Source organism: Pithys albifrons, chromosome 18, assembly GCF_047495875.1.
Source record: "Pithys albifrons albifrons isolate INPA30051 chromosome 18, PitAlb_v1, whole genome shotgun sequence".
Classification (NCBI taxonomy): domain Eukaryota; kingdom Metazoa; phylum Chordata; class Aves; order Passeriformes; family Thamnophilidae; genus Pithys; species Pithys albifrons.
The window spans coordinates 9,271,308-9,287,993 of NC_092475.1; the positions used below are offsets into that span (position 1 = coordinate 9,271,308).

At 45.2% G+C, this 16,686-nt stretch overlaps 1 protein-coding gene across 1 annotated transcript; it reads right to left on the reverse strand.

Moving 5' to 3' along the window:
* Window positions 1-1,241: 1,241 nt before the first annotated feature.
* Window positions 1,242-8,434, reverse strand: FITM2 (fat storage inducing transmembrane protein 2). The gene is made up of 2 exons (XM_071572808.1): window positions 8,218-8,434; window positions 1,242-5,672 (listed from the first exon to the last, which is right to left on the reverse strand). Exons 1-2 carry the CDS (start codon window positions 8,388-8,390, stop codon window positions 5,030-5,032), a joined length of 816 nt encoding a protein of 271 aa, XP_071428909.1. The 5' UTR covers window positions 8,391-8,434; the 3' UTR covers window positions 1,242-5,029.
* Between the last annotated feature and the right edge of the window lie 8,252 nt (window positions 8,435-16,686).

The following is a 16,686-nucleotide window of genomic DNA, read 5'->3' on the forward strand; positions in this document are numbered from 1 at the left end:
GCACAATCCTGCAGGATGTGGGTGCAACAATTCACACATTTGGATAAGGCCAACAGGCTTTGAGGGCTCAGCATCATTTTTATTTTCAATTCCTTTTGCACAGCGTTCTCCATCACAGCCATCTATTCTGAGCCACAGCCTATTTAGCTGAATTTTCCTCGGCAGTGAGTCATGATGTTAAGCCTGTCAGATACAGTCACACCACGTGTAACCTCTCGGCACAGTCCCCAGGAGATGGGGAAGGCTCTGCAGGATCCAGGGAAGGCATTTCAGAAGAGCTGACATTTACCTTGAGGATATGCCCAGTTATTGCTCTGACATCGACCATGTTTCCCACAGATTAAACACATTAAATTACATGACTGACTCAAAGCTGCAAAAAATGAACCCAGACTGGACATGGGAGGCTTTGGAGATGTGAGGAAAAAATAATCATCACTCGTATTTATCTTGTTCCACTTTCCTTTCTTCAGCCTTTACCACCAGGGAGACCATTAGTACAGCTGCAGATCTTCTGCCATTGGATACCTTGTCTGGAAGAGGGTATTTTTCTGAGGGATGCTTTCCCATGATATCCAATTCTCCTGAATGGCTGGTAAAGCTCTTCACCTGCCCCTTTATTTTCTGTGCCATGTTATAGTCCCAAACCTTTATAGAGAAGTTATTCATCTTGCTATGGCACACATGGCATTGCCTGTATTTTGTGATGGACAAAATGTAGTTTAAAATAAATAATCCTTCAGGCTAAATATTACAATTACATAATTGCCTGAGATTTCATGGACTGCACTCAATCCTCATAGTCATTTGCATTTTTGCTGTTCCACCTTGTAACTTTTATGCTTTCATTCCATACTTCATTTAAGCACTCAGGTACTTTTTCCATATTCAAATTAATAACTTCCTGGTAAACACCTGGGTGAAACTGCCCTTTACTGAAGAGCAGGGCTCACTCCCTAAGGACAAAGGTAACTAATGCACTGAGCTCTACTGTCACATTTCTTCTTTCCTGCCCCTCTCTTTCAACCATATCAGATGTACTTCTGCTTCAATAAATGAAGCATGTGCTATTTTCCAGGTAAACACCATCAGAGTGACAGACCAGCCCTATTTAACAACAGTTAAACACGAGTTCAGAGTCACAACAGCTTTTTTTGCTTCCACTAATTACTGTCATCTTAAGCTTTGTCAAATACTTAGAAGAAGAAAAGGCAAAACACAGAGAGAGAGCACACATCAAGCAGAGGTGAAGAGCATTTATTACTAATCTGCGCTCCAGGAGCAGAGATGAAGCTATGAAAAGAAATAATCCCAGGAAACAGGTTTCTGAGAGAATGGAGATAAACACAGGCTGATTAAAGAGCTGGAAAAGGCCAATTGCAGAGAAGCTGCAGGGATTTACTTTAAGCTACAGTAGAAAAATCAGATACTATTTCACTGAGAGAAGTGACCACAGACTTGTGTTCACAGCTCAAGGCAGATTTTCCCAAATATTTAAAATATCACAGCAGCTGCTACAGTTTTTTCCACTAAAGTGCACCTCAGGGCATAACTGGGTGTTTCTCAGTCTCACAAATTGCCAAACACCAAAAGAGAAAACAAACTTTTTTTTTTACAGCCACCCACAACCTAAGTCTCAGCACACACAAATAAATTGGCAAATCAGGAATATCATTTAGCACCAGTGGAGTGTTCACAGACCAAGTCTGCTTTGAACAAAGACTTCTGGGGAACAATCAAACCCTGGGTTCAGATAAATTTTGAAGTCTGAATTGCTCAGATGGCTCTTACGAAAGACCTCAACTTTCCTGTTTGCTGATCTTGCCTGTAGTGACACAAGCATTTGAAAGACTCCCAGGTAAGTGAAGAGTGAAATGAATCCTAAGCCAGTTACTCTTCCCACCGGGTTCCAGCTCAGACTCCCTTCCTTGCTGTTCCCAGCAGAGAAAAATCTTTAAGGTGCCAAGACCTGTCTCGGCCACATCAGTCAGGCCAATTGCTGCTACTGTGAAAGAACTGTGAAACAGAGCCCAAAAATAGGCCAAACACAGGCAATGAAAAATTAGCAAACAGATGTTGAAATAAGTAATATGCTAGAAAGATCCTGAGAGACAAAAATTCCCTAGGTAATTCTACAGACACAGAAATACAGCTCTGTGGGAACAAAAGGGGTACTTTAATGCAGAAAAGCAAAAAAAAACTAAACCAAACCAAACCAAAAAACAGCCAAAAAAAACCAAAACCCAAAAAACCCCCAAAACCAAAAAAAACCCCAAAACCAAAAAACCCCATAATGTGCAACAAATCAGCAATACCTGCTGACAGCTGGTTTGTGCCCTTTGGCACCAGACACCAAATCCAGCTGCTCCCATCACTGTTTCTCTGTAGCAGGAGGTCTGTTGCAGAGAAGCTGATTTTTATTTTAATGATAAAAGTGCATTTGGGAGAGGAAAGCAAGTCAGATAAATGTGATGGGAAATATGTGAACAAGAAATCTGCAACCTTTAGTTTCCAGCTGAAGTTCAAGGAAGCAGATTCCTACCCTGAAACAGAGTCAAAAAGCACAAAGGTCTGGAGCTCAAGGGAACCTTCTAAGCCAAGAATTGGCACGTGGTCTCTGAAAGAAAGAACACCAGGATTTCCACACTCATAAGCAATATTACAACCCATGGGAATCTTCCCATATATTTCACTTTGCTACAATAACCCACCTAGTATGTGTACAAAATGAACTGCCTGGTGTAATAGGCCCACATTGGGAAACAGGTTTTAGTCAGCCATGGCTCTGTTTTGCTTTGTTTCATTTTATACCCTGCACTCCTGAGAACCTCTATTAACCCTTTCAAACAGTGCACAATTATCAGTGTCAGCCTGATCACGTCTCAGTAGTCACAAACACACAGGTAGGCTGAATCATCCAGGGAAATGAAGAGCAACAGCAGCATCTTTACAGACATCAGAAACAGATTCTCAAAGACACAAACACTCTTAAAGTTTTCACATGTTTTTCTTTCATTTAAATAAAAGCTTTGAGAATAACTATATCCCACATTAATTCCATTAAAAAAAAATCTGTATGACACTGGTTGAAGTGGACAGAAATATTCACAGTCATTGCACAAAACATTTGTGAAAATGAACATCGTTTCAGAAAGTCAACTGGTTTAAGCAAACAGCATTTTCTGTTCCAAGGGCTTGTCTATACAGCGAAGTTACATAAAGATAACCTAAAATAGAAACTTAATGAAATTAATCAGAGAACCTTCTGGGTATATAATCCTTTTTCATGGTGAAAGTTGCTTGCAGTCTAGCTTAACTCTATTGGGAGCAGGCTTACATTACATCAAAAGAAAGTCTGCAAATAAATTTGCATTGTTCAAATAAATTTAGTTAAACCCAATATGAGTTAATCAGTGCAATTTTCAAAGAGTCAGTTTAAAAGGCAATTTAATACAAAAAAACAAGAGGAGTTTGACAGAAAATACACAACCTCCTGAACAGCTGCTTTCTGAGATGTGGTTTGTTCTTTCTAAGGACACACAATTCCCACTTGTCACTGAATTCAGTGGAAATTCCAGTGAATTCAGCTCTCCTCAGAGGGAGACCACAGCATGGAACTAACACTGCTGTATTAATTACAAGTGCTTCCACTCTCTTGCTGGAAGAGAGCTGTTGAGATGGAAAAGTGTGCCAAGATTAACCTGTGGTGCATCATACCCTGGATTGAGCAAAAGTAACCTTGGAGTCAGACCAAACCTGCTCTTGGGTCCGTGGAGGTGGCAGACCTTGCCCACAGACCTTCCTGGCTATTTTCTTCATCACTGTCAAACTGGTTTTGTGCAACTGCATCATGAATATTATTTATTAAATAATAAAAAGCTTTGCAAGATAAAAACTATGCTAAACATCTAACTGATATGATGAATAAACCCATCTCACCCCTATACACTATCTAGTATTTTATTCAGTAGTGTGTTTCCAGCCACACCAAAAGTGGCCACAGCTTTATGTGCAATCAAAATTAGGCAGCTTATTGATATTACTGGATAAGCAAGAATAAATATTGCTTCAAGCACACTCTGCTTTGCAGCTCCCAGGATAAACAATGTGTTTCACTCATTACCAAGTAGATTATTTGGGAAATGGCAGGCTAAGCTAGCTTGTTCAGAACACCAGAATTTCTTTGTTCTTCTAGAAGAAAGAACAAAACCAAAGAATTTGTTGTTGCAAAGTGTGCAACTCACTAGACTTTTAAAAAATTAAAACCCCAATCCTCATAACTAGACTTTTTAGCAAAACAGGAAGGAGGGTTTTTCTATCTCAACAATAAAATGACAAAATATTATTATATCTACTTCACCTAAGGAGAAAGTTAAGGCTTGTTTTTTCAAGAGTTTCCTTTTCAGAGGCAGGCATGAATTTAAAGTCTCAGTCTGCTTAAGACATTTCACCTCAGATTTACTCACTGTTGCAGAAGGTGCAGACAACTATGAGGCATTTGTGGCAATTTAGTGTCTTTAACGCTTGAGAACACAAGATGTTCCAGTTTCACAACAGAACTGTTTCAACAACCTATATTTTTGCAATGCTTAGCAGCACTGTCAGTATCAGAGCTTTCCCATAAGGCAATACAAATAGGAACATTAAAAAAAAAGGCATGAGGTTTGGACCATCTACAGTATTGTGACATGAATCGAAAAGAAAGAGGAAGAATTAATTGAGATCAGTCAGGCTCTTCAAGAGCAAAGGTCTCTGTTAGCCTTGGGTCTGCTACTCCAGTTATTACTAAGAGAAGCAGAGTCAACTTCTTATTTCTTTGCTGACAGTGCCACTCATCAGCTCCTAAACAAAAGCAGACCTCTTCCAGTACCATTTTTTATCCTCCTTACCACCTGTCAGTCACTGGCTAGTGCAGATTTGGTTTCCTCCAACCCATCACCTTGTTCCTTACAGTGGAAATACAGTAACCATTCCTACATTCAACTACTCCAGTACCAAAAGCAAAATCTAAAGTATTTTAAAACCTACTTTATCTGCTATAGCTGTATTTCTTTGAACTCAAAGGTATATTAGGAAGAGGTAGTCCAGGAGAAAAGGGTTTTAAATACCAAAATCTGTATGTCCCATACCAACCTGACAGACCTATCAGCACACCAAGAAGCTTTTGACTGAAGTCATGGAAATACAGGGCAGTACAGAGAAACATGAACACCCAAATCATGGTGAGAAAACACAAGGACACAAACAGGACATTGACCACCACACGCAGCGCAGAGTTCTGGTCTATGGACAAGCCTTCCAGCACAGCCACCTCCTCCAGAATCATCAGGGCACAGTAGGAGAGCAGAAAGCAGTGCCCTGAGATGTCAAAGCCGCTCCAGACCCCGCTGTCCTGGTGGCACTCCTGCTTGGTGCTGTAGAGCCGGGGGGTGTCCCCGGGTTTGGTGGTGATGGAGCACTCCCCAGTGAGGTTCTCGATGTACACGAAGAGCTCGGTGCAGACGTACCACACGGCCGTGCCCACGGCCAGCGCGCTCAGGCGCCGCAGCACCAGCAGGACGCTCCTCGTGCGGCCATACAGGAAATTGCTCCGGGCAAACTGGTACGTGGTGAGCGCGATGAAGGGCAGCAGCAGCCACAGGGTCCAAGCCCAGGCCAGCTTCACAAAGTACCTGCCAGCAAAAAGCCAAAAGAGGAACAAACACGTATGAAACTTCACAGCAATGGTGGTAAGTGGTGGCGCATTACGTTTTCAAGATCAGTGTTCAGAAACATATAAATTAGACACTTGTGCCCTCCCCTCAAAGCTAAAATCATAATCCTCGCCCCAGTATTTCCCTGAGGCCCAGCACCTGAATCACAGAATCACAGAATCGATTGGGTTGGAAAAGACCTCTGAGATCATCAAGTCCAACCCTTGGTCCAACTCCAGTCCCTTTACCAGATCATGGCACTCAGTGCCACGTCTCATCTCTGTTTAAAAACCTCCAGGGATGGGGAATCCACCCTCTCTCTGGGCAGGCCATTCCAATGCCTGAGCACTCTCTCTGCAAAGAATTTTTTTCTGATCTCCAAGTTAAATTTCCCCTGGCAGAACTTGAGCCCCTGCCCCCTTGTCCTATTGCTGAGTGTCTGGGAGAAGAGACCAATCCCCACCTGGCCAGAACTTCCCTTCAGGCAGTTCCAGACAGTGCTGAGGTCACCTCTGAGCCTCTTCTTCTCCAGGCTAAACACCCCCAGCTCCCTCAGCCTCTCCCCACAGGACTTGTGCTCCAGTCCCTTCTCCAGCCTTGTTGCTCTTCTCTGGACCAGCTCCAGCCCCTCAATATCTTTATCTGAACACTTCCTCAGCCAGGTACTCATTCCCCAGGCAGCATTCCCTTGGCCCCAGAGCCCTCGTTCACTGCAGCAGACTTGCAGCTCAGTTTTGCAGTCATTTTTACCCTACAAACCTTCTCAACTATGCTCTACTCAAAATGCAGCTGCAAAGGGTGTATTTGTAGCTTGCCACGCTTACCACAGTAACCCTCTCTGACTCTTCCTCCATCTCATTTATCTTCCAAAGCCCTTCAAAACCTCAACCTCTTAACACTGAGATAGCCAGAAGGGCTGGCTCTTTCCCCTAATCAGCCCATGAAGCTTTTTCTCCCTGAGAGCCTTCTAAATAAATGAAGCAGCACAATGTGTCTGTTCCTTTGCTGTCCTTTCACCTGCTGAGAGCTTTCCATTGGCTTGCACAAATCCTTCCCTCTCTATATTCACTCCCTGCCTGAAAACTTGTGCTGTGATGCCCATAAAATCTTGAAAACCACCTGATGATGTGCTGAGACCTTGTTTAGCAGGAGACAATATTGCATAGCTAGTACTCTTTTCCAGTCTTAAACTGGAGCATGTGCAAGTGAATTTACAATGAGTCAAGGAGGGCACAGTCCAGGATCTTCTTTCTCCTATCAGCACCTTCCAATGGATTTTGCTTCCTATCAGCTGGTGGGAAATGGGAACTGTGTAGGTCCCCTGTTAGACAGAGCCTGGGCTGGAAACAGAGACAACAGAATTCTTCTCTGTGGCTGAGCAATGGCCAGACATGCACAGTTATCATTTAATCCTCACCTCAGCATCAAAGCCAAACAGGACTAGAGCTCTGTATCTTCCTTCAGACCTTAAAAAAGCTGTCAGGGCCCTGCCCAGAATACTGAGAAGTACCTTCTTCACTCTTAATTTTACAGGAGAAGTGATATCTGTGTGGGAACTACAGCTGCTACCATGGAATAGTAACAGAAAATAAAATCCCCATTTAATTTAGAAGTAAAAAAAGGCTGGCAACTTTACTGCTGACAAACCAGCAGGCAAGTAATTTGTAAGAAATAAAACTTGCTTCAGGCACAGTCAGTACAGATCACCTTCCTCTATTTAAAAGGGAGAACTGAACTGTAGGATGCTTTAACTGCAAGATCAATTTCTGTAAGTGTTCCTGTCAATGCTCCTTCAATCACATTAAAAGCACCTCCTCTCCTACGTGTCACCAGAGGACAAATCTGAATCAAAGTGCAAACTTCCCCAAGTCCCTTTCTGACCTGTGGCAGGTACAGCACATGTGCTTGGGCCCAGCTCATCCCTTCCTCGTGCCCTTCAAAATGCTCAAACGCAGTTTTACAGAATGACTAAGCAGGTTAAATCATTGCCCAAGTGCTAAAAAAGGATGAAAGTCACTCTGCTTTTAGGAGACATGGTAAAGAAGGTGGGTGGGCACTGTACGGGCTCCCCAGGGCAGTGGGCACAGCACCAAGGCTGGCAGAGCTCCAGGAGGGTTTGGACAAGGCTCTCAGGCACAGGGTGGGATTCTTGGGGTGCCCTGCCCAGGGCCAGGAGTTGGATTCGATGACCCTGATGGGTCCCTTCTAACTGAGCACATTCTACCAATTTGTGATTCTAAAATACTTATTTTCTGCAGCTCAGAAACTTATCTCCTACTTACTTTCCGCACAGATCAGTTTAGTAATAATCAATTTACTGAAATACGAGGAATTATATGGGAGATACAGAAAGAAAAAAAAATACTTTTTTCCCCTCCCTTTCCTCCCGATGCTCCGAAACCTTCCAGTCCTGCAGGAGATCAAACATCCATTTAAAGAAGCGACGCGAGCCCCGGGTCCTGCCCGGCCCCACACTGGGATCCCCCCCAGGCCCCCCCCATCCGCTCACGGCGGCCCCGCTCACACGTTGAGCGGGTTACGCTTGTTCCGCAGCGGCGTGTCGGGCACCAGGTCGCTGTCCTTGAGCGCGGAGCCGAGCAGGGCGATGGCGAGCAGCAGCCCCGGGAGGCGGCGGCGGACACGGCCCCCGGACAGCGCGGCCCGCAAGCAGCGCCCGCCGCGCTCCAGCCGCTCCATGGCGGGGCCGCTGCAGCGCCGGAGCCGCCCCCGGCACCGCCCCCGGACACGCCCCCGCAGCCAACCCGCGGGCGCCCCCGCGCGGCACCCGCCGGCACAGCACGGCCCCTGCGGGGAGCCCGCGAGAGCGCACCTGCCGCCGGCCCGTGGGGATGGATTTGTGCGGGTCCGTGGGGATGGATCCCGGCGGTCCTATGGGGATGCATCTGTGCGGGTTCCATGGGGATGGATCCAGGCGGATCTGTAGGAATGGATCCCGGCGGGTCCGTGGGGATGGATCCCGGCCGTCCCATGGGAATGGATCCAGGCGGATCTGTGGGGATGGATCCCGGCGGGTCCGTGGGAATGGATCCCGGCGATCCCATGGGGATGGATGCCGGCGGTCCTATGGGGATGGATGCCAGCGGGTTCATGGGGATGGGTCCATGCGGATCCATGAGGATGGATCCAGGCGGGTCCATGGGGATAGATCCGTGCAGGTCCTTGGGGATGGATCCATGAGGGTCCCATGGGGATGGATCCATGTGGGTCCGTGCGGATCCGTGGGGATGGATCCATGCAGATCCATGGGGATGGATCCATGTGGGTCCATGGGGATGGATCCAGAAGGGTCTGTGGGGATTGATCTGTGCGGGTCCCACGGGGATGGATCCCGATGGGTCTGTGGGGATGTATCCATGTGGATCTATGCGGATCAAGTGGGAAGAGCATCGCAGCTCGCCCGTCTAAAGGTCTCCTCAAGGAATTTGTGTCTTGCACTCTCAGCTGTTCAAAATCAGGACGCAGATGGGCTTCAGCATCCATTCCCATGGTGTATCCAGAAAGGAGCATCAGGAGAAATGCTCCGAGGGTTCATGTCATGTATATGATACTCCAAGATACCTGTATCATGGAATCACAGAATCACAGAACATTCTGAGTTGGAAGGCATCCACAAGGATCACTGAGTGCAGCTCCTGCCCCTGCACATGACATTCCCAACAATCCCATCATGTGCCCAAGAGTGTTGTCCTAATGGTCCTTGATCTGTGTCAGCCTTGTTGCTGTGCCCACTGCCCTGGTGAGCCTGTTCAGTGCCCAACCACCCACTGGGGATGATACCCAACCCAAACCTCCTCTGAAATAACTGCAGGCCATTCCCTCAAGTCATGTCACTGGTTGCCAGAGAGAAGAGATCAATGTTTGTACCCCAAATTCCCTTCACAAGAAAGTTGCAGACTGCGAGGAGGAACAGCGGAATCATTTAGGATGGAAAAAAACTTTAAGATCAAGTCTAACTGTTAATCCAGCAGTGCCGAACCCTCTACTAAACCATGACCCCATGCACCCCGTCCATGCAGCTTTTAAATCCCTCCAGAAACTGTGACCCCACCAGTGCCCTGGATAGCCTATTACAATGCTTGATAACCCTTTCTGTAGGAAATTTCCCCTAATCTCCAATCCAAACCTCCTCTGGTGCAACTTGAGGCTGTTTTCTCTTGCCCTATAAATACACATCTGCCATGCCAGGCCCTCTGAAAGAGAGGGTCTAATCACGATACTCAAGAGAAAAATCTGAGAATTTTCTCACTCAGTAGAATTATTTTAGTGTTTCCTGGATCTTAAGAGAGGGAGAAGGTATTTCTGGAGCTGTTAGGGCTCCCACGCCTTTTCACTGTCCATGTTATGGCTGAAAGTGGTGTCCAAGCACTGGCCGTCACTGTGGTATTTGAGACCTATTTCATCTACTGAACAGCTGCTGCTGTCATTTCAGCTTAGTTTTTAAAATATAAAATAAGCATCAGCAAGCAGAGTAATGGCTCAATGAACAAAGAGCCTTTATTCATCCCAATGGCCTTAGTAAGAAAAATGTGAGAGAGGGATAAAAAAGCAGGTCCTATCTGAGTCGGGATGGGAAAGTATTTCTTGCCAGAGTGCATTTCAAAGCTGTTTTGCCGTCATCGTCAGCAAATCTATGACAACATCTGGGCTGAGAGGGCAGAACGACACATCAAAGCAGCCCCAGCAGATACGGAGAGTTTCAACTGAGAAGGTTATGCAGGGTAAATGGCATTTGGCAATTTATTAGATGTTGGTTTTAATAAGACTGCTGTGGCCATGTCTAGCATTTCCAGCCCCAGCATTGCACCCCGAATTAGAAATGACAGGCAGCTGCATTCACTCAAACGAGTGAGGAGGATAAGAGGGGCTGGGAGCAGGTTTCACAGAGTCTGTCATTGTCTGCCTAAATCCCCTCTGCCTTTGAAACCTTGCCTCCTCTGCTTCCCAGGTTTGGGTCTCTGATCCCCAGACTGTTTGCCGTGCTGGCGCTGGAGGTGGGAGCTGCTCGGCTGGCTGCTAATGAAGCGTGTTGTGGTGTCTGCCACACACAGGAGGATTTCGTAAGCTTGGCACCTGTTTCAGATGAATGGAGTTGATGGCATGGGCTGGAAATGTGTCTATCCTCAGCCCAGCTTGAAATGTCTGAGGATTATCTCTGTAAATCATCGATTCTCACAAGCACAGTGAGCAAAGCTCAGCTGGGTCCAGGTGTTCTGCAGATTTAGAGTAAGTCTGTGCTTTCAGGCCATGTATTTGCTGCCATGAGCACCAGCCAAGGCCGATAGTCCTTCTGAGGAACTGATCGCCATTCCTGTGTAAAGAATCAGAGAAGCAGAATTTAGGTCTTCTAAAACTGCAGAAAAAGCTTTTATTTATAAACAGGCAATAAGGTTTGTTTTAAGGGGATTGCAGAAGGTTCGTAAAGAGCTTGTACAGACATTTGGTCAAGCTGTGACAGATACAAACCATGCTAAACCAAATTATTTAGTCAGGAATAGCAGATGTGGCTGTCCTTCCCTTTCACTGTGTCTTTTTCCTTAACCTCACCAAATCACTGCCTGATTCAAGCTGAACCCTTTCAGACTTTGATTTTAAATTTTGTTTTCAGGTTCAGGATTTTTTTCTGATTTATTTTGAACCAAGGCCTCCAACAAATTGCTTCTCTTTGAGAAATCCCATTTGCCTATAAAATCCACAGGGATAGATTCATTAGGGGCTGTAGGACAACTTTCAGAGCTGAGCAGTGGTTGGTAAGTCTTGTCCTTGTATGCCCAGTCACCCAGAACTTGGGGCACTTATTTAGATGGGTGGAGATTCCATCTGCCTGAGCAGAGATTGAAAGTAATATCCAACACACCTGGAAAGAGTATCCTCACTCCTGAGCTGCTGCAGGTTTGGAGGAAATCTTTCCTGATCTCAGAATTCATGTGGCATTAACTATTTTGCTATTAATTGGAGCAACAACAACACTCAGAGTGGTAATCATTTTAAATAATTGTTTAGAAATTTAATTTGTCTAATTTTGGGGATTCTGTTACCACCTGTTAGTCATGAGTACAAAGAACATTGTCTTGATGATGTCAGATTATGGCAGAGATACCTTCTGCAGAACTGAAGCTCCTCATCTGGAAGCAGAGACATCCCAGTCTCAGTACACAGTCAGTGGAAAGACAGCCTTAGCAGGCATTTCCAGGAGCCCAGGGCAACTGCACACCTAATTTGTGTGTTTAAAATTAGCTGAGGAGAAATCCAGACCTTCCTGCAAGTCTGGCATTTTGCTCAGGTGCTGCATTGTGGTCTGCTGCCACCCCAGTGCTGAGAAAATGGTGCTGTATCAGAATGTGCTGCGCTGGGGTCACAGCCTCATGCCTCAATGTCAGGAGACCCCTGCTCATGGGTTCTTCCTGCTAAACACTCAACAATGTTACAGGCTAGAAAGCAGACAGAATGTTACTGGAAGTTTGATTGTGCCTTAAAGCCATCACAGGATGAGTTACGGTTGTTTAATTTGTCAGCCCTTTGACAAAGCCATGCAGGACCTTCAACCATCATGAGTGCCCTGGCTAGGGAGTGTCCTGACACTTAAAAATAAACTGACAAAGGTTTGGAGGTTTGCTGTGGAGCAGGACCAAGACATTTGAACTGAAATCTCAGCTCAAACAGTAAAACAAAGCCTCCTGACTGTGCTAAATAGGAATTACTTCTTTATTGTCTGAGATTTCTGCTCCATGTTGTGACCAAGGAAGGATACCTGGAGGAGAAGGTGAGAAAGGCTACACAAATTTTGTTACAAAACACAGACAATGGTTCTTTGATCCCTGTACTGGCCATTCACTTTAGAGTTGAACTCAGTGATCCTTGTGGGTCCTTTCCAACCCAGAATATTCTGTGATTCTCTGACCCGAGTTGGGGCTAAAATGGGTTCTCACAGCCCAATTGGCACCAGAGGGAAGGTGCACTCCAGGGGCACCAGGAGAAATGCTAGGTGCCCATCCAAGCATCCAGCCCATCAGGACTGGCAGAGCCACCAGTCTGTGTCCACAGACTCAGTGGGGGTGATTTACCTCACTAGTAACAGCCCATTTGGATCTGGGAAATCTGCTTTCTTCACAACTTGTCCTCTTACCTCACAGCAATTCCATAGTCCTCTGGCACCCGCTCACCCACCCCTGCCTGCCCAGGGGCCCTCTCAGCCCTCAGCCCTGCCCTTGGGGAGCCAGGTGCTCACAGCAGTTTTGCCGCTCATTCCTGCCAAGCCTCCTCTGCTCTGTTTTCCTTGGTGGACTCTGCTCACATCTCCATGATTGACTGTGTTTGAGTCTGATCCTGGAGCATCCCAGGATGCTTGCGTGAGACGTGCTACATAAGCATAATTTGGGCTGTGTTTTCTTTGCCTAATGGAAGCTTAAGCTTGGAGTTTAAGATGGTTTTGGCCCTTTGCTGAGATGCCGTTCATCAAACTCAGTGGTTTGAGCTCTGCAGCCTTCTCTATTCACTGTCGGCTTAGAAAAAAAAATATTAAAAAAATAATACTGTGCTTTGTTCCTTTATGTCAGTGATGCCTTTGAAATGCAGCCCAGGGTGGAGGCGTAGCAGCCTTTCCCTCACCCTGGGATCTTTGCTGCCCATCTCTGATGGGAAGGGATGCTTCTCCTATGGGCCCCAGACTTGTCATCGGGCCAGGCAGAACCAAGGTTAGACCTGTGAATGGGTAATGTGTTATTTACAGAGGAGATGCTGAGTTGAGAGACAGAAGGCAGACTTTGGTAACTCACCATCTGTGTGGCTGCACAAATTAATGAGAAAGGTCTTTCCCTGTCCTTAAACCCCAAGAATTTTAGAAAAAGGTGCGGAAATTAACCCCAGACAATTTATACAGACTGAACCATTGCTGGGCCCAGGCTGTAAACCTGTGCAGGTCACACATTTCCCCTCTGACTCGCCTCAAGTGAATAGGAAGGGTATGATCTGAGCTGCAGGGAATTTGCAGCTTGTTTGGTGGTTACATCCAAATATCAAAATATTTTGGGATATGGGGTAAAGCATAAGAAAGAGCCAATTCAGTTTTCAGTGGCACGTACTTTATTAATGCTACAAATTAATACCTACTGCTACAAAATATTTACATTTCTTGCTTGGCACAGCCAGATCGCAACAGAGCAGACTAATGATGGGGTTTAATTTACAAGAGAGAATGTCTTGTGATGAGCAAGACTCCAAGGAGCTGGGCTTCATTTGTGGCTCTGACAAACTCCCTCTCCCAACACAGGCAAGTCCCTTAACCTCTGTTTCTCCACACCCTGAGCAGAATATGGGAGAGGTTCTGTTCTTCTTCCTTTTGGAGAAAATGGTGAGGTTGCAGAGGGCTGCAATAATGGTCCGCAGAGCTTAAAAATAAGCTGAGTTCACAGAGATGTAAAATAGCTACTCTGCCTACAATTCAAATTAAAAACCTCATTAGCAGATGAAGTGGGGATGAGATTACATGTGAAAAAATATATAATTCATGTGATTAAGTGTAAATGTGCTTGGGCACAAAATGGTCTTAATTAGTCATGTTTATCTCTAACTGCCTGACTTCCTTGAGCAGCTGTGGTGGCTGCACTTGCAGCTCCTTGCTGAAATATTCCCCTCTTTCTCACTGTGTATAATTCACACCTTCCATGTTTGCCAAAGAAACTCCCCAACCCCCACACCTGCAGATTTGAATTAATTTGATTCTCGATGTCTTTCAGAGGTAGCTGTTGAGTAGTTTTTTTCCCTGCAGGCTGAGCAGGCAGTGTTCTTCCCACAGCAGTTACTGGGAATTAACTCCTGCCCACACCAATTAATCTTTCTGTTGGCCATGTACTAAAAGCATTATTTGTTGTTTGCATTTATTCCCTTTCTATAAGGATTATCAATCACAGATCAAAGATTACACAAAACTCAACAACAATTTCCACAAAACCTGTTGCTGGATGACCCTTGAGATATTGTACCAAAACATTGCTTTTTTTTTTTTTTTAAGATGAAGAAACTGCTATTTATTGCAACAGATCAAATATGGGAAGGAAATGGTCTGTGCTTATTAATTCAAATTCAGAAATATGAACTTTTCAGACTTTAGTGGTGCATTTTTAGCTCGTATATTTGCAGGAAAGAATCATAGTCATCTATTCAGGTGTAAAATTTGGAAGTGACTTTATGTTGATCAACTGCAGGACCACAGTTCACAGTCCTGGTTTCTTGGCTGGATACCTGGTATAGTCAGCCACAAAACATCAGCTGTTGCTATTCCAGTCCAATATATAATTATAAATATTTAAGTGTAAAACTAAAATATATACATACCTAATATTTAATCTGTGCTTTACTGGCTTGGGTAATGATAAAAGTGTTGGCTGGAAGTGTGACTTAGATTTGTCCTGACCATAATGACTCTTGAAATGCTCTGCAGATACAAAATAATAATTACAAAAAAGTTCAAAGGGTGTGCTGAAGAGCTAGTGCACTTAAGATTGTCACAGGCTTAATTCAGATATGCAATATAAATTTTTTAAAATTATTTATTCAGTTTTCTACCCATGTATTCTCTGTGTTCAGCAAGCTTTTTCACCACAGGCCTTCCCCACTTCTCAGCCTTCATCAGAAGAAACAAGATGCTCCAGGCTGTGGAGTTCCTTGGTGTGGTCATCAGCCATGGGTGTCATCTGAAAGACAAGGCAGGCAGAAAGACAATGTCAGTGTGAAGTGTGCTGAGCAATGCCCAGGTCAGCCATGCCCAGGGCTAGGGCAGGGAAGGAATGATTTTGCCTCAAGAAGAAGCCCAGAGCTGTTCTGGTGCCTGGGCCCCAGTTTATCACACTTTTTCCCAGCCAGGACTCTTCCCTTTACTTTCTGCAGGAGTTTGAGAGCACCAGGAATAGAAAAACTACATTGGGGTTAAATGCTCCCAAACATCAGATTAAGCCTGAAGTGTTCATTTGGGAGCTTCTGTACCTTCTCCAAGGTATCTCATGGCATTTTGCTGTCAGGCACAAGAGGCTGGCAGGACAGTTACTGGTTCATTTTGGTCTGGCCCAGTTTCTCAGTGTGAAGTGGACCAGGCTGGCTGCTTTTAGCTTTCACTGAGGAAGCACATCCCAGTCTGACAGGAATGGAGCACCTCTCAAAACAGGGATCCAGTCTGCATGTTACCAAGTGGAAGGAAGGTAGGGAAGGTGGTCAACAGTACACAGAGATCACCCCCTGCCAACAACAGCCCAAGAAGGAGGAGGTAGGTGATGAAGGTTGTTCTCTTGCTGCCTAGACTCTATGTGTTCTGAGAATAAACAACATTTTTTTTCTCCTCTAGCTTTAAGTCTGCTGAAAAACAAAATTAAAGCCAAGTCCTAGCACTTTAACTAAATCAGAGCATTTACCAACTTCACTTAAAGAAACAGGATTCTTTTCACAAGTGTTTATTTGTACAGATCAAACAGGCTATTTTTTTAAAATATGACCCCACCACAGATGTGCAACTCAGCCCAATCTCTGTTGACATCATTCAGAGGTTAGGAAAAAAAATGCATGAGAAGCATGCTCTGCCTCTTCACTGGAAGAAGTCCTTTCTTTGGGCTGATTATTTAATGTAAGGTCCAAACAACTGGCAAAGCAGATCTTACCCTCGTGTGGGGAGATGAGCAGGACCCTGTGAGATGATGGAAAATACCAGCACTACACCAGATGCCCAAGGAGGAGGATGAGGGATCCCTTCCTTGTACAGCAGCGTTTTTGCACGCTGGAGAGAGCTCACTCCTCCCAAGACGTCAGCACTGCTGGGGCTTTGAACTCCACTTCAAAGCTGGGGCTGAAGCAAGGTTTCTGTAAATCCAGAGAAACAGGTAAATATTTGTCAGAGTCAATTAACCCTCCTCATCACCTCAACGGTCATCTGTGTGAGACAGCTGGAGGGGTTTCAGCAGGCACAGAGGGAAGCCTTGTTGATTTACTG